Consider the following 25,514-nt stretch of genomic DNA (forward strand, 5'->3'; position numbering starts at 1 on the left):
TATAAAAAAAAAATTGATTTACAACAAAGTAAAGTGAACATAAGTACTTGTTTAGATGTTTTTTATAAAATTTGGAAATTTTACTTTATGAAATTTCTAGATCTTTTATGACAATAGTTGATATGGATATTTTAGATAGAGGCATGTATAGATAGTAGTACAACATTATGAATATTTATTTATTTCATTGTGTTGGTACTTTGAAAAGATAACATGCAACAATTTTCCAGTTTTCGTAGTTATAATGCCACTGCCCACTCTTATAACGTAGTAATTACTTGCTCTGTAGATATAGTCTAATCTGTAATAGTCCCTTTATGATCTCAGTCGTGTTGCATCCGTTCTGTGGAATTTGAATTAACATTACAATTTATTCACAGCGTATCTCTATTAAATAGTTAGGTATATTAATTTTTACACTCCTCTACATATTATCTAACTGCACGAATTACAATTTATATTGAATGTATATAAATTTTATTATTTTCTCTTAGCCAGCTACGCGAGTAGACTATCTTGAGTGCCTATCGGTACACAATTAGGGTGTCGTAAACAATAACGTAAGTTTTGACAGATGTAAATTTTGTGGTGTGTATATCTTCTTTGACAATTTTTGAACTAATCATTTCTAGTGTTCTGAATCTATTCTGAAACAAAGCCATAGTTGAACTGTACTTAGAACTACACAACGCAATGGCCGAACAAGTGAAGCTGTTCACACGCAAGGAGCTGGAGACGCGCAATAGCCGCAAGGATGCGGTACTTATCATACACAACGGTGTGTACGACGTCAGCAAATTCCTCGAAGAGGTAAGCAACCTTTCATTGCTCTAGTATTTTATTTATTGTCTTGTAAAAAATTAAGCGGTAATCCAGAATCCCAAATGTGATGGTCAGTTGGAACCACTTAAGTTGGTATTACACCACTTAAAATTCCAGAAACAGTCAAATGAATAGTGAGTGATAGTGGAATAGTAACTCGGCCTGCACTAATGCTATATGCTGAGGGGGGCTAGTGAGGGATAATAGGTGAGACTGTAAAGGCAGGTTAATTAACCCATCATGATGATAACACCTGGGATTCAGTGCAATGGTTTCCAGGGTGGACTATGGCGAAGTCAACCTGAAAGGGTATTATGATAGTAATGAAACTTGTAGTTTGAATTAATAACAATCCCTTCCCTCCAATGAACATAGTTCATACATAGATACTTTTCATTTTGCCTTCCATAAGATTACAGTAGTAAACTTGATGAAAATACGAAATGTAAGCCTAATTGGATGATATCACAAAACAATATTTATTGAGTGTCAAGTATCTTTTTCCATCATAGCTGCCACAGTGATCGCTTGAAGGTTAAAAAAAAAAGGAAAACTTAAAAAATATTTTAAAATGTGTTTACTATGTATGTAGTGTATTCTAGATATATAAAACTTTATAGTTATAATATAAAATTTTTCTAATTTTGATCATATGACATTGCTTTTCCCTTCAATTCCTCATATGTTTGTGTGTCAATTAAAAACTGATGTTTATATAAAGTATATATATACTTATGTACTGTATGAACAGAAATAGTAATTCAATTTGCGAGTGTTAAACACCTGTTATGATGTGGCCTGCAAATGATGGAATTTTGTCATGGCAGAATAAAATTCTCTATTGTGATAGCCAGGAGTTATTACATGATAATGTTATTTAATGTGGCCGTGTGGTCCCCGCATAGAGTAGGCCCACCTTTTCCTTTCCCATAGGTTTTGTAACAGTCCACTAAGGGACGGAGAGGGATGGGCAGTAGCGTTCCTCTTAAAACATCTCTAAAGCCTGACTGTGGTTGACAATCTGCCTGCCAAGCGTGATAACTATTGGTAAAACCCCCCAAGGGGGAGCCTTATGTTCAGCAGTGGACAGTTAAGGGCTGATATAATGATGATTGTTATTTAATGAAAATGTATTAAGACAAGGATGTCCATACTGAGTGAAGGTCCTTATATGAGCATGAAATGTAAATTCTATATAAATATACACTGTTTAGAACATACACACATGATAGACATTTTCCATCTTAATCTTCAATATACCTTCACTTGTGTACAATAATTTAGATAGATATTCTTTATTGTTTCCTCCAAAAGATTACAATAGTAAACTTATTATAAATATAAATAATTACAAGAAATAATCACAATGAGCAAAGAATGGGCGACCTTATCGCTAAGAGCGATCTCTTCCAGGCAACCTTTGGATGGAGAGGAGTAATTTAGATGATTAAACTTTTTTTATACGTCATGGAATGACGTATAAAAAAAAAGTTTAAAAAACTTACCTAACCTAACCGCAAATTTGCAGTCAAAAGTACTAATAACCAATAATTTTCAGTCAAAACCTTTTGACCACTTTTGACCAACCTGTTCAGTCAAAAGTACTTTTGACTGATTTTGTTAGTCAATAGTACATTCGACTGGTTAAGAGTTTTGACGGCAACAAATATACATATTGTAGCTTATTTAATCTAGGTTATACTAATTTGTGTTCTAAATTTAAATCTATTTAGCTTCTTAAGTGTGTTTGAAAAATTGAATATCGAAATTTTAACTTTTTTAATAGGATAGGATACATGATATGCATGGGGGATACAGTATACTCTGTTATGTCCATGGTACTGTTCATGTCTATAGGCGACGGTTACCACTTTCCATCAGGTGGGCCGTCAGCTTGTTTGCCATTCTAAGTTGTATAAAAAAAAAAAAAACCTTGCAGAACTATTGAAACTATTTAAAGCAATTATTTAAAAAAATATATTAATGTACAGACTTTAATAACAACTATCTGTTATAGCTCATAATCGGCTTATTGTTGTCATATGTATTAATTATTTACCCATAAAGTTAATATAGCTGTATGCTTCCTTTAATACAAATAAATAAATTAACAAATATATGTAAACAATGAGGGTAATTATTTCCCTAATTAGGCACAGTTTATATTAATATTATCGTTTTAATCTTTATACCAATTGATAAATTAATTAATGTAAAGGTTTAATGTAATTTCTACTAGACATACAATTAAATAAACATCTTGACATAATTATGTACAACTAGCTATTACCCGCGACATCATCTGCGTGACGGAGATACGAGTAAATCGCAGTCAAACCACAGATGAGCAGTACTTTATTACTGCTCTGATCTGTAGGCCGCAGTACCTGAATACCAGCTTGATTTACCAGAGGGAGACTTTGTACAAAAGTCGATTGCTTGGGTACCTCTGTCCCATTCGTGTTTCAACCGTGAAGCAGTTGTGTTTGCATGGCTGTGTTTCGGTTTGAAGGGTGGGATATGGCATGAATTTACAGGGTACAGAGGAATAACATCTGAGTCCTCAGGAATGGCAACGCATGGGGAATATCATGGGCGAAACAGTATACTCTGTTATGTCCATGGTACTGCTCATATCTATAGGTGACGGTTACCACTTTCCATCAGGTGGACTGTCAGCTTGTTTGCCATTCTAAGTTGTATAAAAAAAAATCCTCTTAACTATGTTCAAAGACAGGCTCTGTGGGATATTATATGTCACCGATTCTAAGCTCACAAGCGGTATTAAGCCTAAGGCGAAACTTTGCCTCCCCTTAAAAATGTGTTTATTTACGACATCACAAACCTCTAAATTTGTCAGTGTTTCTCTACAATATTATGCATGTATTATACATATAAATCTTCCTCTTGAATCACTCTATCTATTAAAAAAAAAAACCACTGCGGAGTTTTAAAGATTTAAACATACATAGGGACGGACAGACAGCGACAGCGACTTTGTTTTGTACTATGTAGTGATGATGAAACTGCGAAAATCTCTTTTAACTTTACAAATCAATTTAGAAATTTTGGTAGCTATATTCACATTGTTCGTTATGTGAATGTTTTTTTTAAAGTTACACATATATTTTATTTATTTTGATTTGTTCTGATTGAAAAACCGGTACTTAATTAGCTGTGGATGATAAGTACATCAATAATGACGTAGTAAAATCGTTAACACCAATTCAGAGAGATGTTTGCTTCGGTGTTGTGTTCAAATTTTTTTTATACCACTGAGGTTGTTAACAAGCATACAGCCCAGCTGATGGTAAACGGTTACCGTAGCCTATAAACGCTTGCAATACCAGGGTATTACGCGCGCGTGGCCGATCCTATAGAAACCTCTTTACTCCCCATTTGAAGAACCGCATGCTATAGTCTCTTGGGAAAACCTCGGCAGGGAGCTCATTCCATAACCTGAGTGTTTGTGTTCGTTCAAGTATAATATATGGGGGGAAAGGGATTGTTAGTGATGAAGAATGAGAATCCCATTGCTAGCAATATACCCAGCCAGGTCGACCTCCTCGCGGTTCTCCCTGGAAAATATCATGGTTAATTCCTTGTGAATTCATCATGATGGGCTAACTGGCCTGTTTTCATTCTCATCTATCACCCTTCACTGGTGCTCCGCCAGCGTATCCCGTTAGCGCAGGCGGGGTTACCATACCATTTTCACCCAACTAAAAAAAAACTGAATGATATGGGAATCGAATGCGCTATAAATGAATATTACTATTATTAAAACTATGATAAGGTGATATAATGTGACTGGATGTTTTTTGCCACTGTTTAGTTCAGCAATGTTTGGTATTATATAAGTCTGGTAATAAAATACAATATTGTTTGTGTTGATAATTATTTGATAATACCAATTAACCACTTATTAGATAGAAGCAAGATGGAGACTTTGTACAAAAGTCCATTGCTTGGGTACCTCTGTCCCATTCGTGTTACAACCGTGAAGCAGCTGTGTTTGCATGGCTGTGTTTCGGTCTGAAGGGTGGGATATGACGTGAATTTACTGGGTACAGAGGAAGAACACCTGAGTCTTCAGGAATGACAACGCATGGGGAGTATCATGGGCGAAACAGTATACTCTGTTATGTCCATGGTACTGCTCATGTCTATAGGCGACGGTTACCACTTTCCATCAGGTGGGCCGTCAGCTTTTTTACCATTCAAAGTTGTATAAAAAAAAATTAAAAAAAGAAAAACAATTTTTGTTATATTATTACGGCGTTGGATAGAAACGTTAGTTGGTAAAGAAACAACGAGTCTCTCTAATCTGTGTGCACGTAGTACAAGGGTCGATAACGTCACGATGGAATTTCTCATTTCACCGATAAAATGGGGCCATCTCGGCTATGACAGTTCTCGCATACCGCGCTCCCTTGGAGCCGCCTACATTCCAACCGATTGCACCCCCACCATCCCCTATTTTATTCATCATAGTAAAACGTCTTTGATGCTCTCAATATTTTTTTTTATTTAGATGTACATACCATACATCCAATGTAGGATAGGATCAAGAGGGGAAGGGATTGTTAGTAATGCGGACTACCAATTGCATTTTTTTTTATATAACTTGAAACAAGCTGACGGCCCACCTGATGAAAAGTGGTAACCGTCGCCTATAGACATGAGCACAGTACCATGCACATAACAGAGTATACTGTTTCGCCCATGATACCTCCCATGCGTTGCCATTCCTGAGGACTCAGGTGGTATTCCTCTGTACCTAGTAAATTTACTCCATAAGTCAATTCTAAAATGTATTTCGCTAAATAGCAGAAAATTATCTTATCCACTCCAAATGTTTGCTTTTTTTTTTTAATTAAATATTTTCTTTGGTTTAGCACCCTGGCGGAGAAGAGGTACTGCTGGAAAAAGCGGGCCAGGACGCCACCGAGCCGTTCGAGGACGTTAGCCACAGCTCCGACGCTAGGTAAGGTTGCAGTCGTCATACTGGCGTAACCGAGTGGTCACTGACCATAATAGCTGAATTACAATAGTCCGACCACACTCCCATAAATATTTGAAATGATCTTTCCCGTGACGTGATTCCTTCGTCCTGTAAACTTGGATCCTTCAAATGTAGCGTATAAAAGTACCTAGTAAGACGGCATAGTGTGACCCAACCGTTATATTAGAGTATTCTCTTTTCGATGTATCACATTCATCGACAATGTTGTTTCTATGCTCACTCAGGATAGTGTGCTCACATGTTGTGCCAATATAAAAAAGAAATATACTTCCAAATAGAGTAGTCGGAGACATTTGTAGACTTGTTATGGTGAACATAAAAAAAATAAACAAGCTACAAATGTTTTAACTAATCTTAGGTATATATAAAAATCTCGCGTTACGGCGTTTGTGATCGAACTCCTTCGAAACGGTTCGACCGATTTGTATGAAAATTTTTATCTATATTTGGTAGGTATAAGGTGATTAGGGTGTCCCTATCCAGAAAAGAATATTTATATGGCAGAACAACGTCTGCCGGGTCAGCTAGTAACTCAATATAAGTTTCCTATCTGAATAACGGGTTTTTTGGCATTGTATAATCATTTATTCCGGTCAAAGTAACTGTTCAAGAAATTTAACATTTTGCAAGTTCTAACATTATATTAATACGTAATAGTCATTCCTCGGAATTTAACAGATCAGTTCATTTTTTCATGACACTACTAAATGCTTTTTGTTTGTGTGATTCTTTATTAGACACAATACTAGTACAAAAAAATAAAGTGTTTCCGCTATCAGTACCCTTCACCGGGCTGAATGTTTACGGTACAGAATTCAACTTATCTTTGCGAATTAACTTTGGCTAGGCTTTAGTATTGTTTCGTACAGGATACGCATGACTTCGTCGATTCTGAATTAAATAATTATTTTTGCAATTAATAACATTTGCTCCGGTATTGGACTCATATTAATATTTAGTTAAGTAGATTTTTTTTTAATCAATCACTCGATTCGTTTTTGTTTACGAATCATGGATATCTACAGAATGATCTTAGGATAATAACATTATGTATTCGGTCTTGTAAGAGTGCAAATGGTGATATTTTTCGAGACTATTTTGAGAATACGAGTAACAGAAGACATGACTCTGAATATAAAGTAATGATTCCATTTTGGGTTTGAGTTTTGAGAGTAGGTATAACTAGATATTAAATTGATTTAGAGGAAATCTTGAATTATGTCTACACTTCCAAAATCTGTTACTAATATCGTCATAGTCGTAGAATACTGACGGATCTGACAAAGATTACATATGAAGATCCGTCAGTATTCTACGACTATGACGATATGACGACTATGACGATATGTTTCTACAATACATTCTATACGGTTCACTGGGATGGTATAAGTACATAAATTTATTAATAATTATCTACATTCCTATATATAATTATACATGTATCGCTAGATAGCGTATCGAGTTTGATAACACGATATATTAAATCAATGAAACAGTTCATATGTTCTGCCCTTTCCTTTAGAGATAACTACGGGGACACGGCGTCATAACGTAATGTCAGAACAATAAACAATCAGCGGCTGATCTCCGTTTGACGACGAAGTAAGTCGCAACTCCTTATATCGCTGTGATGTCGCACAGACGACTAGGGGAACATAGCACGTTATCCCAGACTCTAAGGCGACAGAAGGGAAACCAAAATGCTTGGCTATTATGGTTATAAAATATCTTCCTTTCGAAGGAAGAAGGACTGATGTAACGAATAGTAACAAATGTTTAACATAATACAACAGTAGTTCATGTGTACATTAGTAGGCATGGATAAGATCGGTACCACTCTCGTATCTATAGGTATATGTATTGGGTTCTGGATAATGATGTTTGAAATAAAAGGTCGTCGTCCATTTCGACTTCGCCCTTACCAGTCGGATATCTATATACATTTCGACGTTTACATTGACGTTACACGATGCCCATACGTGGGAGTTATCTAAGAAAAATCAATGATGAAGGATCTTAGCAAGACCAATAAATGCGAAAACAGTAAGTTTGTTCCGGCATCTCGCAAAAACTATTTCACCAAATTGAATGTGATTTTCACAATTCTGTTCCTAAAGGTTTAATTTTAAATCTGGTTTTATTTTTAATCTCTTGTCTTAAACCGTCATTCTAGAAGTTCACCCTTTCTTTTTACAATAGGTGAAAATGAAATGGTAACCGCGCCTATGCTATCAGTATGCGCTGGCCCCGCCGCCGCCGCGCTGGCGGGGCACCAGTGATAGATGATAGGTGAGGATAGAGACAGGTCAGTCGGTCCATCGTGAAGAATTCGACAAGAATTAACCACGATGGGTTCCAGGGAAATAGCGTGGAGGTCGACCTGATAAGGCATATTGCTAGAAATGAAGCTGTTAGAACCAATTACTAACAATCCCTTTCTCCCCAATATTACCCACCCTTAGGTGCTTTTGCCCGCGATGGCCTCTTATACTGAGTGAATAGTTTACATTAACATCGGCGGGTTACCATAAGCGAATGCAGGGGGGGGGGGGGCATAAGCCGCGCTAACCACGGGATCAGGAACGGAGCTTTCAACTGCGAACAAATACATGTCTGAGAGAACATATTTACTTTTTTAAGATCTTCCCACCTTTCCCCTCGCAATGACACAATCATAAATGGATCAATACATTAGTCAAAGCAAATAGCCTCAGTTCACTTGAACCTACATGTGGATCCAAGAATATATTTTTTGACATCTTTATGTAGTCATCGCAGTTATTATTTTTAAATGTTTTATTCGTTTAATATTTGCCTGTTACATGTAGAATTTTGGAAACCACCAACTTTTAAATTGGTCTTACTATAAACAGAAAATGCCGTGTTGTCCCGGCAAAGAATAGGCCACCCATTCCTTTCCCGTGGGTGTCGTAAGAGGCGAAGGAAGGTCGGGGGATGAGCTGCAGCGTCCTTCTTAAAATATCTTCAAAGCCTAACTGCGGTTACCAATCCGCCTGCCAGGGAGTGGACAGTTAAAAGCTGATATGATGATGTTGATAAGCATAAAAACTTGATTATCCTACTGTAATTATTTTACAGCAGGATTTCAATCTCACTGATGATTGAAAGCAAATATTCCGATTTAACGATGTGTTCGTATCTCACTAGGTCGCTGATGAAAAAGTACAAGATCGGGGAGCTGGTGGAGGAGGACCGCACCAAGACGAAGCCCTCGTACGCGCCCGAGTGGAACGACCAGCCGCAGGAGCAGGGCAAGTGCGTTCTCGGCTAGTACCACCACAACCACAACTGGCCACCACACCACACCACACTACCATACAAATCTCATATACTAGACTTTCGCTAGCTTATTGGATCGCGGGATTAGAATATTTTTTATTTACTTCTTATAGCTACCACTATAAGTTCACGGGTTCTGGTCTTGTCTCTTGCAACTAGTCGTATATCTATGGTGCTGTTCGGTTGTATGGACTCCATTATGTTCCATTAATTACGTATTATATTACAATAATCTGTTTAAGCAAATTTCAATTTAATGTTCTAATCCTGTTATTGCGGAGCAGTTTCTATAGTAAATTCAACGTTATTAAATTGTAGTCAAGTTTTCTTTTTGAAAAACAACAAACCTATCGTATTGTTCAAAGTTTTTAAACAATGATAAACAAAAGTATTGAATGGTTTTAAATTCCATCTATTTACTATATAATCTGCACTAACATGTACTTTAGTAAATGTCGAATTCATAGCAGTTCGGCTTATATTGTCCACTGACGTAGATGTTTTCAGTGACGATGACAACAGAGGGATTAGTGACGTCACAGTTTTTTTTTTATTCTATTTATTTTATTACGCTGAAAACTGTTCCTTTTTAAATTATGATTATGATAGTTATTCCAAACCTAAGATTCCGGAACTTTTCCGTTTAAAAATTACTTATTATTACTTTGAGATTTAACCAAGTGTCCGTTTCTTCTTACAAACGTCCTGCGTCACGATTCCTCTGTGTACTTACATTATTTTTACTATAATGACGAGTATATTAAATTGATTTAGAAGCACATATATAATATTAACACACGCACATGGCTCTGTGTATTGTATTGTTCACATAATTAATTCGCATATTTTATAGCTTAGTTGTCTTGTCTATTTTTGTGATCTTTAGTAGGCAGTAGTTGGTCTATGCTCACGTATTATAACCCGATCTCAACATTTAGTATTTGTCTTTGAATTGTGTAAGATAATTTACAAAATATATCGAAATGACAATTTTAAAATGTTTATTACATTAAAAAAAAAGTAACTGCAAATGCTGAATGTGGAACTATCGAACCTCTTTAATTATTTAGTCGAACCGTGGAGTAAGATACCTAATATTTTTAATACAATAGAAGTTTAAATATATTCTACATTTACATGTAATTTTTCAGTTCACTACAGATATTAATTACATTAATTTAGCCAATCGTAATGCGATTCTAAGAATTGTCACATTTCTAGTAGAATTTGTTAACGAAGCAAATTGGTGCTATCAAATTTGCAGTATTATTTTGGGTTCGCATTTCAGTGACTCCGATGTCTACTAGTTGTTCTCATGCGTTCTATATACTGATACTTTTCTCTCTTTTCTCTTGCTTTTCATATGTAGTTTGAAATTAGAATAGTTTGCCACTTTTCCGCCTGTTTCGATTAATAGCCCTGGAATGAAATCCGCTTCTTGATTTTAACCAGTCCCACGCCGCATAATGACTTTGGGGACATCTATTAATAGCATCGGGTATTTTTTCTGTAATTTAGACACCCTACCCCTGCCATCAGATTTATTTATTATTTTGCTTCATTGCTAATTTCAGTAAAATAGATAAAAGTTGGAAGTAACATTTCACTACAAGTCCTCTTTATAAACGAGAGTGGTCAGATTTTTTACTTCTTTCACTGTCATTTTTTTCCCCCATTTTAAGCATACGAAATTAATGGATGTCCCCCATTTTTTTTCTAATTAAGAATTTTTTTCATTAACAATAATTACATACAAATGTTCCACAAGTATGCGTAGATTTGAAGATTTTTTTGATAAACTAATAATAATAATAATAATAATAATAATAATAATTTATTTCAAAAATAAATGTTACATTTTAAATATAGGTAAAACTCTGCTCCCTAAATAGGTAAATCCTGTACTTTAGGATAACTGCTCGAACTATTTTGTCTCGAATACCTTACACGTACTGCAGTAAGTGATAGTTGTTAGGTCTCTATAAGTGTTTAGCTCATGTTATTGCACAATATATACTTATTGTTTATTATATTATTTCCTATTTTACACTTACTATATTAGCGTTAAGTGGAGGGCGGCCGCGCAGCCGCCCGCGGTGCTTGTTGTGTACTTCATACATATATTTTGTTGTAACGTTGCTCAATAAATCGCATATTGCAAGTGACGGCTCATCATTTCGCAACCTTTGTACACGTTTATACCTAACCTTGTTTTTTTTTTCTACATTACACAGACTCATGTGCTTTTTGTTATAGTTTTTTTTTTTTTTCCCCGAATCAGTTATTATGTTTAGTTGACGTTTGTAATGCGCATATAACATTTTAATTTGACATCTATATATTTACAAGTATGTGATCACTTTTTGATTGCTTATTAAAATAACACATATCTACACCATATTTTTAATTACATCTGCCAGAAATACAACTGTGAAAACCGCATTCGATTTGGTGTGGCAGTTTTCCGAAACAAACAGACATAAAAATTAAAAAAAAAAACTACAAATATTAATTTTTTTTTCATCATTCTATTGATTTTCAATAGTGTGTTTTCGATTCGTCTGTACATAGTTCTCTTGTTTCAGTTCTTTGAAATAATGTATATTTATAAAAAAAAATATTTTATAATTTCTAAAGTCCTTTAAACGATTCATGTATGTCATCCACCTCATGCGAAGATAATTGTAGCCAAGTGTGAACATGTTCATACTCTCTCACCTCGAACATACACATGTATATTTTTAAAATTTCGACACTGTCAATGTAGCCTCATGTAAAGGAGTCCTTACAATATTTTTTTATGATACACCCATAAATCAGAAGGCTTTTAAGGCTGTTTCTAATTCAGTACGTAACATTTGTAATGTGGTTGCCGTAGCCCGTTCCCTAACGCTTGCATGTCAATTAACAAGAGAAAGTAACTCTTTTAGTGCGTGTGTAACAGGTACCACGCTGCCACTGAATAACACACTGTCGGGAAGGAGCAGGGATTGTTAGTAAAATATAGCTTGTACGTGGGTTCCTCTGGAAACTTGGGGAACAGGAATTGTTAGTAATAGGGGCAATAAACCCCATTGCTAGCAATATATCCTGTCAGGTTGACCTCCACATGGTTTGTCCTGGTAACCGTCGTGATTGGTTCTTGAATCTGTCACAATGGGCTAACTGATCTAGTTTCATCCTCATTTATCACCACTGACTGGTGCCCCGTCAGTGTATGCCAATAGCGCAAGCAGGGTTACCATTCCATTATCATCCAGTAAGAACCCCCTGAAAATGACCCGCATTATCTTCGCCTATTATCCCTCACTGGTGTCCCATTAGTGTATACTTATAGCGCAGGCGCATAAAAAAATCTCTTTGGAAATCATCAAGGTTAATTCCTCTGGAGATCAGCACGATAATGGGCCATCTGAATTGACTATATCCTCATAATCTCATCTTAACTGTTAGCATAAGTGGATAGGCCATTCAATCGTTCATTACAAAAAGTAGAGCAGTAGCGATCTCGGGGCAACACGAGCGTTGTATCAGATGCAGTATACGGTGACTTTGTGACAGCGCGTGGAGCACGTGGCTGACGCCGCTGCTGCTGGGCATCGCCGCCACCATCGTGTACCGGTACCTGTTCGCGTAGTGCCGCCCGCCGCCCCGCGCCCCGCGCCGCCCCGCCCCGCCGCTACCACGCTCCAGTTGCAAGCTAATAAATAAGATGTCTTTATTACGAAATAAATGTTACATTGTTGAGTAGTGCGTGACACCCCTGTACCACGTCAAGTTCGTGCGCAGCAACGGAGCTGCGGGGGGGTGAGGTAAGAGAGTTTATCGGAAAGAGGGAAGAGGGTAATACAAAAGGTCGGCTGGACCATACCACTACCCCTCCCCCCGCGCACCCGTCGCCCCGCAGGCGTGCCGTGCACGACGTTGACTTGCTAGCTTCACGTCTGCAGACATGACTCGTATTTGTACGCTATCACGTACATTATCTACAGCATTAGACGACGGGACTTATCGCTGTACATTTAGAAGTTCTATGTACGAAGAAAATTGGCGCGCAACGAATGTTGATGCCAAAAACAAATAGATAAATGTTTAACTCCTTTTTGCGTTATTAGACCATAATTGATAAGGTTTAGAGATCTGGATAGATTTACCACATATATCGAAATATAAAAAATCTTCAATTGATTGAGAGCTCAGATATTACTGAAAAAAAAAACATCGCTTGAATACAAAACTACCACTTCTGTAAACCTAGTTCCATAGGTGTCACAATGATGAAATGTCTGATAAAGATGTTAGCTTATAATAAATAACGAAATCCAGTCTGTACGGCTGTCTGCAGGTGTGAACACAGTTTCAAGTACTCTATACGCTGTATAATGCGAATAGATTTCGTTTGGCTTCACTTAGAACAGCTTTGTAATTGGACAATTGTAGATAATATTGCAATCGATTGGTATTGTTGTCCAGGTTCGTAGGCGAACCTGCTAGGATGATAGTGTTTAGCGTGACTTGACTGGTGTTATGAATAATGTACTGTGCCTTGGTGGTGCGTCCGGCCATCCCCTCTCAAGATGCATTTACGACTGTGGCGTTCGTGTCTGTACTTGTGTGGCCTTCGAACTAATATTAATGTTGATTAAATGTGTTGGACTCTAGGTATGTGATGAAGAAACTGTGCCCCTAGACAAGTAGCTGACGAATCTGTCGATAGATATGACTCTGCATGAGTGTACGAGACAGCAATGTATGGCGTCCTGCTCTTTCTTGCGTGTGCAGTTACGAAAACGTATCTACCTGTATTCATTTGTTACTTGTCTAAGGGTGCCGTAATGACTGCACGTTAAGTTTGATGATTAAGTTTTGCCTTGAGCTCCCCACCTGCCGTGTGATCAGATTCGCAGTTCAGCAGAAATAGCAATGTATGTTAAACAAAAATCTTGTAAATTATTAATAACCAAATGGCAAGCTCGTAAATATGTGGTCAGCTATGAACCGAGAAATTATTGAGAACAGAGGCTTATCATTGTATAGTTTTTCGCAATTTATTTATGGTGGCAGAGCATCGATCCAGTTGTAGCAACCAAGTTGAACATTAGAGAATATAAAACATTAAGCAGGCGATACATAGTAACTATCGTCCAATGAAAATTATCTAATTTTATATATATATATATATATATTACAATTAACTTATAAACCTTATGATCGTGCAGGGTATGATGGAATCTTAGCCAACGACGCTCCAACTATTGACTGCTTATATTGTAAGCGAGACTTAGGTCGTGTTTACACCAGACGTACAGCCAGATAAATTTATCATAAATTCACTAAAAACTAAAGATTGAATATGTATAAAAAATCGTTAAACTCCGTAACCATTACCACAAACAGTGGACGACCGAATAGACGTACGGTGCAAACACACCCTTAGTAATCCTGTTGCCTGTAAGAATAGCAGCTAGACTTGTTGACACGCTGGTTTTTTATATTTACATTGTTATAAAGAAATTTATATACTATATTATTTTGCATGAATGGCTATATTTTATTTCGATACTTTATTAGTATGTACAATACATAATAAGAGATGTTATTTATATTACGTTTAAACGAGGCGGTCAGCGGATACAGTTATATACTGGAGTGTGTCTCAAAATGATATTATATACAGACGAAACTATTATAAGTTGCACTAAAACCAAACTCTATATTTGATATTTAAACTAAGTATAAAGCACAAGAACTCTTTATGTATGTACACGCCTTTGGGACAAACTGTATTTACCTAAGCTTTTTATGTGGGGTAACGCGACATCCGCGATGCGGGGTATAAAATGTTTATAAGCTCTTTAATTTTTTTTATAAGTGTCATAGATAAAGTAACGGTAATTGGGTATTTTTTTTTTTTTTTGTATATTGGAATGGATTTTTGTAATATAAACTATCGGGTTTTGTGTGGAACAGCTCAACACGCACAAGTCATACGTATGACATCGGCTCATAAATCACACCGTATCGGCACACAGATATATTTATTTTCATATTAATCATAATAGTTTAATTATACAGAGTAAGAAAGAAATTATTAGCACCCTACTTTTTTTTTTTTTTTTGAAAAAGTTTAGTTCCGTTAGGAGAGCACTCCCTTAGATTCTAATGATTTCGATGGCGCCCCGGAGGGCGGCGTCAGCTTTAAGTTATGAATGGTGTAGTGATGATGCAACTATTGACTCCTCGGGTTTCTAATGTCACCATATGTGTGCTTTGTATAATAATGTACGATTTGTCCTATAAACACTGGCCGAATCAAAGTATTTGCTAATCCATGTTTACAGAAGTAACGAGTGGCATTTAAAAGTCTTTCAGTTGCATTAATGTGATTACAAGTGTAGCGTACTCGGTGCTCATAGTTTATGAATGACTGATTACACGTACGTAATAAACGGCTTTTGTAAGCGTGCATTTTGAAACATGTTAGTCGATGTGGCGACCTGCTGCTACATGCGCCATTTTAATTGCCTTCAAATACAGAATGCACCGGCGTGTGTGGTGTTTAGTTACATCGACACCGCCGCCTACATTTATATAATGTTGGTAACAGTGTCAGCGTGACCCAATACACTATATACGACGTGTACACATGCGGCCCGGCGGCCTCGTCGAGCACTAAGTCTACTTCGTAGTGATAACCTTTTGAAATGTTTCCTCACAGTAATCGCACACGTCACTCAAACCACAAAAAGTAATATGAGATAACTGCAACTCATCAATTGTAATTAGAATTTTAAAATGTTTCATAATTGACGTAATAATGACAAAGGCGGAATGCAGACAGCTAAATAAGTTTAAAGTGAAAAAAAAAACAAGAGGTAGGCCGCATGTGTACCTGATTTTAAACCGTTGATCCATGGGATTGCTACTAGGCGATCATATTTTTTTATTTCTGCAAACACTTTGTGTGTACATTACAGAAATCGTCAAATTATGATACTGCGGCAAATTATGATTCTCGTGTCAAAAGATTATGAAGTGTATATACAACACCATATATGTAACAATTAAAAACCGATTCCTTGTTTAGTATATATTCTTTAGCATTAAAATGAAGGATATAAGATTAAACGTACAATGAGAAAATTATTTCATACTACCGCCAACTTGTGTTCGCATTATAAATTCCAGGGCTAGATATATCATTTAATTTATGTGTATATTAGATGATGGGTCCTTGGGGGCGCCCAATACGTATGTAAATTTAATCATGTCGAGTATATTATATATGGTGATGAGTAAATAATGCATGTGATGAGTAATTCCTAATGTCAATCAGGTGATTACAAATATAATAAAATAAATAGAATGTTCCCAATAATTATTTTGTAAATTAATTAACCGATGTGAAATATATAGTGAAATGGACACCCTACAGTTGTTTGGAATAACTAGTCTAACCTTTGAGTTTTGGTTTAATAACGAAGCCATAAACTAAAAATCTGTATTTGCTTAACTAAGATATGGCTATTAGCTTATTAATGATGATCACTGTACAGTCTGGTTACAGCCTACAAGTGTTTTTCAGTATTATCTATTGGTAATTGGCTCTCTTTCTCTCTCACCCTGATTGCATACTCGTCCATGGATCAACGGTCACCCACTTGATATAATTTATGAAACCATAGTTATATACTATTGCCAATAGTTTTAATATATAAATATGAAAGGAACAATAACATTTGGATCTATAGGAAATTTTCCTTGGCACTGTGTTGAATGAAATGTTTGATTTATAATTTTGTTATGTATTTTATATAAATAATAATAATACTATTACTGAGAGTTATTTCATTTCAATTCTTTGTTACTTACAAAACATTGCAACAATTAATAATTAATTATTCACATTAAATTTAATAATAACAAGTTATCTGCTTCGAGTCCCTAAATTACAATTATTTACTACACTATCAATTAAATAACAATTTGTCTATGAATTATAAACTATTTAACCATAACAAGACACACAGACAACTGCTCCTTCAGATCTGAAAAGAAAATTTAATTGTAAAAATATATAGGTATATATGAGTACATATCAACAATAATTGTAAATTAATTAAAGTATATTTATCATAAAAAGTAACTTTATTATTGATCAGTTTAATGGATTCAGTGTCAGCATCATGCAGCAAACAAGGTAATAATTTGATCAGCCATAAATCAGCACATAAATGGACTGGTGAAATAGTATAGTATATTACCCAGTGAGTGAACAGTGAGAGCAGTGTGGACGGTCGCACCGGACACATTGACGCTGGCAGCTCACACACAGGGACCTCTCACAGTAAGCGCAGCTGGACTCTGCCTCAATGCTACAATTGCATTTTATTGCACCTGCACTCTTCTGTGCTTCCTATAAAATATGAATCCAACTTTGTTACATATACAGGTTAATTGATTAGAATCATTTTGTTTAATTCCGCTACCATTAGTGTATATGTCACTGCCAACATTTGAGGATTATCGATTATTATTATTATTAGTAGAGGTCCTATGACTTTCTAGTAAAATAATAATAGTCATTCCTCAAATATTGGCAGTTGCATGCTTACTAACAGCAACAAAATGACAAAATAATTCTTATCAACAAACCATTCATCCAAGTTTGTTGCAGTGTGACTTTTATAGTAACAATACATGGTCATTTTTGAAATATGAATCTAGGTGCATGACTAATTCAACTGGCAAGGCCTAGGTTAGTTTTGAAGCAATTTTTTTTATATATCTGTTAGGTACAAAGTATTCAAGTGGCAACACAACAATATATTTTGTGCTGATAAGGTTTACTTTTAAAGTCAATGGTTTCCACTTTCATAGTACATTGCCATAATTTAACATGGTTTACATTAGAATAGAAGTAGTACTTCATGCTAAATACTATATAATCATTAGTTGATCTAATAATTATATAAACATAGTATACCATTTGTTATAGCAATCACATCTAAATAATAACACTTACCACATTACTCGAGTGAAGAAGATTACCGTTTTTCCCTATAACTAATTGTTTCATATTGTCTTTCCTCTTTAAAACGGTCATATTCGAATCTTCTATTAAGTCATGTGTAATAGGCTTTTTAGCGCCTTTGAATAAAAGATCTAAAGTTTTCTCTGCAAAGACGTTACGGTATGATGTTTTTTAATATTATACACTAAAAACTAATAGAAAGTAAATCAAATTGTAATAAATAAATATATATATGTATGTACCATATACTTTTTGCAATCTATCCTCATTGTTATTGAATTGTTTCAGTCCAACATGAATTTTACTTTGAGGCATAAAGTCTTCTGTAAATGGATTTGCTCTTTTCGCCATTTTTATAAATAAAGAGATCATTCATTTGTGCAATTTTCAATTACCCTAATATAAATATGTATTTTAAATAAGTATCAATGAAACGAAATATGAGAAAGTAATATCTAAGTTACAAGAGTTAGCATTAACCTTATATCAACGGAACCTGGAAATTGAAATGTATGTTACCTTTTCGAAGTAACTGTAAAGAAAAAATAAAAAAAATATATCTCTAATAACATTTTTTTCTTCTTTTGGCTTAAAAAACATTTAGATGAATATCCATGGATTTTTTAATTTTGCAAAGGACTAGTGTTGCCCATCATGCCACTAACAAACAGATACGACACGGGATAAAAAGGAACGGTAAGGAATCCTGGCATTAGTGATAGTTTTAGTTTGATATTATTATGAAAAATAAAGAAGGTTAAGGAGTTATAGATCAAAGGGCAATAACGAGCTAACAGACATAAAATGGAAGTAGAAAGAGATTTTTTAATGAAATGAGAAATTTAATAAGTAAGGAATGATACAAGGACCAGGAAAAGCGAATATGATTTAGATTGCCCACGTCTTTATCACATTCACAGATACTTAATTTATTTTATTTCAGGCCTGCGATAGTTGGAACATCGCTGTCGGAATGATATTTTTGTAAGAAAATGTGTTACCGTCTGTCAAAACAATTGTCGTTTCCGACTATTGTTTTGACTTCGTCCAGAAGTGCGTCTCTCGGCTATTATAAACTATAAGTATATAGTAGCCAAGCTAATTTCTACGCTATATTAAATTATTTCTGATCTCATAAAATTAACTAAAATCCAACAGTGTTGTTCCTAACATGGTTCATACTAATTATCGATGTAAACTGAAATTTAATTATAAGTAATTTTATATTACGAACATAAATAATACTTAAAATTATGTATTATAGTGGACAAGCTAGTCGGTAGAGCAATTTAAAAGGCATAAGTGATTTTTTTAATGCGTGATAATGGTATGGTTCGCCGCCTGCGATAACAAATTTTAACTAATGCACATGACATTGTTAATACTTACAATTAACCAAATTAAACTTAGAGTAACAACATTATAGTAGTACAAATATTACAGATAGGCAGTTATGCAAAGTAAAAAGTTGAAATCTAATATGATAAGCTTCACTTTCACCAGGTTCTTCATTACTGAAACAGCACGTCTTGCGGATTCTGTCTTAGAATTATATATAAACGAAAATCTTTAGATATTTTATTAAAATTATAGCTTATACGCCAGAGATATGAATTTCTCTATAGTTAGGGAAAACAAATGGAAGAAATAAGGTAACATTGGATCTAAATGGTCTGTTTAAGACACGTAAAGAGAGTTGATATAAAAAATTAGGACAATCGATTGAACTACTGCCAGTTTTTATCAAAAATACCAAATATAAAATTTCGCGTCGGTATGTACTTAATTGCATACGTTTATTTTTTAGATTTTGTTTGTCTCGGCACAATGCTTTCAACTATTGTTTAATGCGCAAAAGAGAATTTGTATTACTCGCCTGTCAAAATAATTTGATTAAAATTTATAGTATAGTAAAATAAATTAACCAAATATAGGTAATTGTTTCATTGTCTGTATTTCGTAAAATTTAAAAAAATATATTATGATATAACTAGTTTTTTTTTTTAAGGCAACAGTCGATGTATGGCATAACATATGATATAACAGGCATGTATAGGTCATGGTACACCTGTTAGAGTTGCAGCTGAATACCTATCTTGTAAGAAGTAATGAATAAGAAGAATACATGGAAAGATAGATCAGCGTAAAGGTAGTATTAGCACTTGTTTCCACAATACACAATAGATTTAGTCCTTAGTCCAAGTAATTTGACAGTTTATTTATAATAAACACAACACACTCTAAAATATTATTTAATTTGTAAAGGCAGTTTTTTAGACAAAAGTCAATTCATAAAAACATGACAAAGATCACTAGGCAATAATATTTTTCTTTTTCTATTTTTTAATTTCACTAAAGAGTTTTTTAATATCTATTTTGTACCTTAACAACAACATTAAGAATAATCATTTGGTTTGTTATTTTTTTTAATTTTTATTATATTATTACTTCGGAAAGGTAACATTCATTTCTTTTCTTTCTCCAAATTCCGTTGATATAAGATTGGTGCCAACTCTTATAACGTAGTGATTACTTGCTCTATGTTTTCAGGGGCTGTTTACACCTAAGAACAAGGAATTACAGTTTACACTTTGTTTGTCTGTGGTAGGAAGTGTCATTTTTTTAAATCTATGAACAAGGAACTACATAGAAGAACTAATAAAATAGAAACTGTAAATCATATGGTTGTCTCCTTTCTTTTTACGCAAATGTTATTAGAAAAAAGATAATGAAAGATACACATCAGTTGCTATTTTTGTCAATTTATAGTAAACTAGTATAGAACTAGTTATACACACAACACACACAGTGCAGAATACACAGTTTTTACACAGTGTATAGATTTTTTTGTTTTTTTTTTTACAATTTATTTTCAAAGCAAAGAAATTAGTTGTAAGCAGCCATTTCTAATGTCAATCAATACTTACTTGCTCGCTTCTCTAAATGGAAATATTTGTACACCTAGTTTAGAGCTGAAATTAACTTTGAATTATTTTACTGATCGTTTTATGCATAAAACAATGTTTAACAATAATAATAAGACAATCCACTTTGATTTTCCATAGCTCAAATATAATTTAATATTAGAATTACATTAATCAATTATTTATTTAGTCAATTGTTTAAACTAGTAATATGAAAAATTAAAATGACTAGCAGTAAAATTTTGTTTGGCACTTTAGCATAAACAAATTAATATGGCGACACTGCCAACAGGGCACCTTCGATCGATGGACTGCTGTCAAAAATTTCTTTGAAATATTTATAAAATAAAAGTAACAATAGACGTAGTTAGTCAGTTGAGTTAATTTGAGCCTCTCTTATATGCTATTCGTTGTAATAGTTCTATTCGATTAGAGTGTAGAGTGTGACGTTGTTGAAAATCGAGAGTGAAAGTGTTCGTGTGGTCCGGTTCCATGTAGCACAGTGACGGGTCGTTCGTCGCAATTTGTGGTAGCATATGTGAGCGGCTGTGTCCAATGTTACGTAAGCGGTGGTAGCGCTCGGCATGTCGTGGATGAAGCGGGCCGGGGGCGCGCCGCCGCCCGCCGAGCAGCCGCGCTACGCCCCGGGCCAGTCGCCGCAGCCTCCCCGGGCTCAGGTGAGCACCGTCGCACTGACACCTCTCGCGACGTAAACAATGACGTGGACCAACCGCGTCACAAGCCAACAAAATCATATTGTGATTGATAAACACTCCTGTTTATTGCAAATATAATACTATTAGTTGTATGTTCCTATGGTCTGTCAAAACGAAATAGTTTCGGATTCTCATATGATTGAAGAGATAAACAACAATCCATATTCAAATGGACTTATTGACCATTTATTGATACTTACTTCTTTATTCTGAGTTTCGAAAGTTATACATTATGAGAACCTTTACTTCTTTCATAATTGACTTGATACTGAAATTAATGTAAATTCATTATTACTCAAAATAAAATTTATTGAAATGAAATATTTGTCCTTTCAGGCTTTTGGGAATCAGCAGAGTATGTATCCAAATTATTCTTCAAGCAATACTCCGCAACAGCAGTACTGGCAAACACCACCACAACAGCAAGCCCAATACAATCAACAGTATGGCCAGACATACCAGCAGCCATCAGATTATGCCATGAATGCCAATCAGTTTTACCAACAACAGCCACCTCCACAGTATAGCCAAAATTATTCTGGCCAGTCTTTTGGTACAAGCAATCAGCAAGGCTATCAACAAGGTTACTATCCAAACCAGAATCAAGGGATACAACAACAAAGTTATCCCCAGAACAATCATGGCGCAGACGGGTGGGATGACAACTGGGATTGGGGTTGGGAAGATTCATCTAAGGCTCAGAAAGGTGTTATACAGAACACGACTCAAATGACAGCGCAGCCACCACCACAACAACAAACACAACAAGTTTACAACAATGCAAATGTTATTGAAGAAAGTTTTGCAACTACTGATGGTTGGAACTGGGCAATGGAGGATAAGAAGGAAGCTGTAGAACCACCAGTACCTCCTACTCAGCAGAATAATCCAGCAACATTGCCTGTTGATAATCCTCCTTTTGAGAATAATTCAGTCACTCAGGCAAATGCTCAAAATGTTAGTGCTCACTCTATCGAGGAAGTGAAGACATTGAATGATAAAGAAATAGTTAAGGAGTGTTTGCCTAATTTGGCACTTGGAAAGCGCTTTCATTTAGACAATCTTACACCTCAGTGGTCAATAGAATCACAAATGTCTCAAGAGTCTAGTGATGGACCGCATACTCATTCTGAAGGTACATATAGAAGTGAAAATCAATCTAGAAATTCTAATAAAAGTAGTCCTGGTCTTAATACAGATAATTCTAATTTTAATTATTCTCAGCCGAGCCTTGATGACAGTTATCCCCAGAATCAGGACTGGTCAAAGAATTCAGTAGAAGAGCCTACTTTAGTAGATAATGTATTGAGCGACAGCAGACAAGAGAGTAATGACGATCTTTCTGCTTCTCTGCAAGAGATGAGTATAACTAATAGTGAAAATCCTGCCCCTAATTCTCTAACTGGTACAGAATTAAATGTGGATAATAAACCAGAAAATACACTGCAACCACCTCCTGCAGTTTCTCCCACTAATCTACTACACAGTGCAGCTGTGAAACAGCCCTCTCCAGTGCCACGGCCACCATCTGCATCATCTTCAAATGTACCACCAGTGCCTCCTACATCCATGTCATTGCCTCCTCCTCCATCTGCATCAGCATCTATGCCACCAACTAATTTCCCTCCTGCTGTAACATCTCAAAATCCATTCAAAAGTGCAGGACCTATATCTCACAAAAATATATCAAAAGCGTCCCCTGGTAATTTAGCAGCAGGCCAATCTTTTTCTGCCCCAATTTCAAGTGCTAGTCTAACATCCCCAGCTGTTGTAAACAAAGTCTCGCAGCATAGTCGAGTACCGGTTGGTTTTAGTGCAAATTTAGAAACAACTCCTGATAATTCTGAGCGACCTGACCAACCACAGGTATTGCCTTTTAGGCCGATGCCCATTGCCCAACAAGTTCCCGAAAACTTGGAAGTGGCACCAAAAAATGATAGAAATGAATATCTGCAAACAGCACATCTATCCAGTGGGGACTATGGAGAAAATACTGATTTCAGTCGCACCATGCCTCCACCTGGACTGCAGAGAATGGTATTAGGACAACAAGAATCTGAGTACAATCAAAATATCAATATATCTACTGATGGGCCCCCACCAGGGTTCACGAGAATGGTCCCCGGTCAACAAACTGAGGTGGAGAATGTGTATAATCAACCTAATGATAATTATTTAGATCGACATATAGATGGCCAACCCACTGATGGCAATGGAAGGCCTTATAGACAGGCTGATGGTCAGCAGACATCTGACAACTATAGTCAGCCTCCACCTTCCAGAGGTAATGAGAGGCGGCCTATTGGATTGGACAGGATGGTGCCTGGTGAATCAAGTAACATTGAATATTCTCAGTATCCAAGCTCTAATTATGCTGGTACCAATGAACCAAGGGTTGTGACAGGTGTTGATCATGATTACTCAATTTCAACAGATGCTGGGCCATCAGATATTAGAGAGCAGAATGTTGACGGATCTGATTATACCGATCAAAGTCTTAGAAATGCTCCAAGGAATATCATAGGAGTACGGGATACAGACATATCTGCAGATTTTAATGCTGCACCAGAGGAGCAACAAAGGGAGGTAGTTATGGAAGGTGAAAATTTGCAGGACTTGAGTGCAATATCATCTACAGACCTGACATTCTCCAGGGAACAAACATTGGATGGTGCTGATGAGAACATAACAGATACTGGAATTGACAGGAAAACTGATGCTTCAGATTCCATTGAAAATCCAGCAAGTAGCTCGAGAAGACAATCGCTAAACCATGTGAATACTTCTGGTGACGATTCAGAGAGGGATCGGTTATTCAAATCGTCTCCAAGGCGAGATAGACATAAATTATCTAGGGATCGTGATAGGGAAAGGGATAAGGAAGGAAGATACTCTAGAGGTGATAGGAAATATGATAGAGATCCTGACAGGAGATCGGCGCGAGACGACAGGTGGTCAGAGAAAGACATGCGAGAAAGAGACAAACAACGTGACAAGAGAGAGAGGGACGAGAGTCCAGACTCTCGCCGTCATCGGCGCAGCGCCAGGAGCCACAGATATGAAACGGAGGACACTGACTACTACAGCGACCGAGAAAAGGAACGAAGGTAAAGTTTTTTTTATTTACTTTATACAAAAATCCACAGCTCTTAAAACCACAACTTACATGCTAAGTCTCTTATGAATACAGCCAATAACGGATTTTATTTATACAAACAAAAATTTTGATTCCAAAGCGAGGTAGGCGAGTTAGAGTGGGTGTGTGCAAGTAATACAAGTACATGTATGAAAGAAACCATGTATAATAATGAGTGTCCATAAAGTCCGGTTAATTAATATATAAAATAATTAAAATCCATGTTGCTACAGTTCAGATATTGACAGCAATGATTAAGTAATACTATTTAAAGTTGATACATATTTGTAATATTTTTAAGTTAACCTTTTTTTTTATACAACTTAGAATGGCAAACAAGCTGACGGCCCACCTGATGGAAAGTGGTAACCGTCGCGTATAGACATGAGCAGTACCATGGAAATAACAGAGTATACTGTTTCGCCCATGATACCCCCCATGCGTTGCCATTCCTGAAGACTCAGGTGTTATTCCTCTGTACCCTGTTACTGCCACATTCCACCCTTCAAACCGAAACACGAATGAAGCAAAGGTACCTAAGAAAACGACTTTTGTA

General features: G+C 35.8%; 3 protein-coding genes across 8 annotated transcripts in view; 2 read left to right on the forward strand and 1 right to left on the reverse strand.

Annotated features, from left to right (window-relative positions):
• Window positions 1-656: 656 nt before the first annotated feature.
• On the forward strand, window positions 657-16,984 carry LOC113522499 (cytochrome b5-like). Its single transcript, XM_026908198.3, has 4 exons — window positions 657-810; window positions 5,721-5,809; window positions 9,017-9,124; window positions 12,710-16,984. Exons 1-4 carry the CDS (start codon window positions 694-696, stop codon window positions 12,783-12,785), a joined length of 390 nt encoding a protein of 129 aa, XP_026763999.1. The 5' UTR covers window positions 657-693; the 3' UTR covers window positions 12,786-16,984.
• LOC113522833 (apoptosis regulatory protein Siva-like) lies at window positions 16,980-18,681 on the reverse strand. Of its 2 annotated transcripts, XM_031913774.2 has the most exons (5): window positions 18,663-18,681; window positions 18,425-18,578; window positions 18,174-18,325; window positions 17,413-17,564; window positions 16,980-17,196 (listed from the first exon to the last, which is right to left on the reverse strand). In XM_031913774.2, the coding sequence occupies exons 2-5, from the start codon at window positions 18,552-18,554 to the stop codon at window positions 17,157-17,159; spliced, it is 474 nt and encodes a 157-aa protein (XP_031769634.1). In that variant the 5' UTR covers window positions 18,555-18,578; window positions 18,663-18,681; the 3' UTR covers window positions 16,980-17,156. The 2 variants fall into 2 exon arrangements, with proteins under 2 accessions (XP_031769634.1, XP_026764468.1); XM_026908667.3 differs by lacking the exon at window positions 18,663-18,681 and having other exon boundaries at window positions 18,425-18,653.
• Window positions 18,682-21,374: 2,693 nt separating this feature from the next.
• The window catches only part of LOC113522863 (protein transport protein Sec16A), a 31,401-nt gene continuing 27,261 nt past the window's right edge, over window positions 21,375-25,514 (forward strand). For all 5 annotated transcript variants that reach the window (XM_052902901.1, XM_052902902.1, XM_052902903.1 and 2 more), the window contains exons 1-2: window positions 21,375-21,783; window positions 22,159-24,929. In XM_052902901.1, the coding sequence (XP_052758861.1) occupies window positions 21,691-21,783; window positions 22,159-24,929 (2,864 nt within the window). In that variant the 5' untranslated portion in view covers window positions 21,375-21,690. The remainder of the gene's footprint in view (window positions 21,784-22,158; window positions 24,930-25,514) is intronic.

The sequence above is a fragment of the Galleria mellonella genome, unplaced genomic scaffold, assembly GCF_026898425.1.
Source record: "Galleria mellonella isolate WM207_F2 unplaced genomic scaffold, CSIRO_AGI_GalMel_v1 utg962, whole genome shotgun sequence".
In the NCBI taxonomy this organism is placed as follows: domain Eukaryota; kingdom Metazoa; phylum Arthropoda; class Insecta; order Lepidoptera; family Pyralidae; genus Galleria; species Galleria mellonella.

What these genes read in the sequence shown, in the direction of transcription:
- LOC113522499 (XM_026908198.3), top strand. Translation starts at nt 694, where the DNA reads ATGGCCGAACAAGTGAAGCTGTTCACACGCAAGGAGCTGGAGACGCGC. An exon ending in AGCCACAGCTCCGACGCTAG is followed by an intron (nt 5,810 to 9,016) that starts GTAAGGTTGCAG and finishes GTATCTCACTAG; the next exon opens with GTCGCTGATGAAAAAGTACA. An exon ending in CAGCCGCAGGAGCAGGGCAA is followed by an intron (nt 9,125 to 12,709) that starts GTGCGTTCTCGG and finishes ACTTTGTGACAG; the next exon opens with CGCGTGGAGCACGTGGCTGA.
- LOC113522833 (XM_031913774.2), bottom strand. Translation starts at nt 18,554, where the DNA reads ATGATCTCTTTATTTATAAAAATGGCGAAAAGAGCAAATCCATTTACA. An exon ending in TAGATTGCAAAAAGTATATG is followed by an intron (nt 18,326 to 18,424) that starts GTACATACATAT and finishes ACGTCTTTGCAG; the next exon opens with AGAAAACTTTAGATCTTTTA. An exon ending in TTCTTCACTCGAGTAATGTG is followed by an intron (nt 17,565 to 18,173) that starts GTAAGTGTTATT and finishes CATATTTTATAG; the next exon opens with GAAGCACAGAAGAGTGCAGG.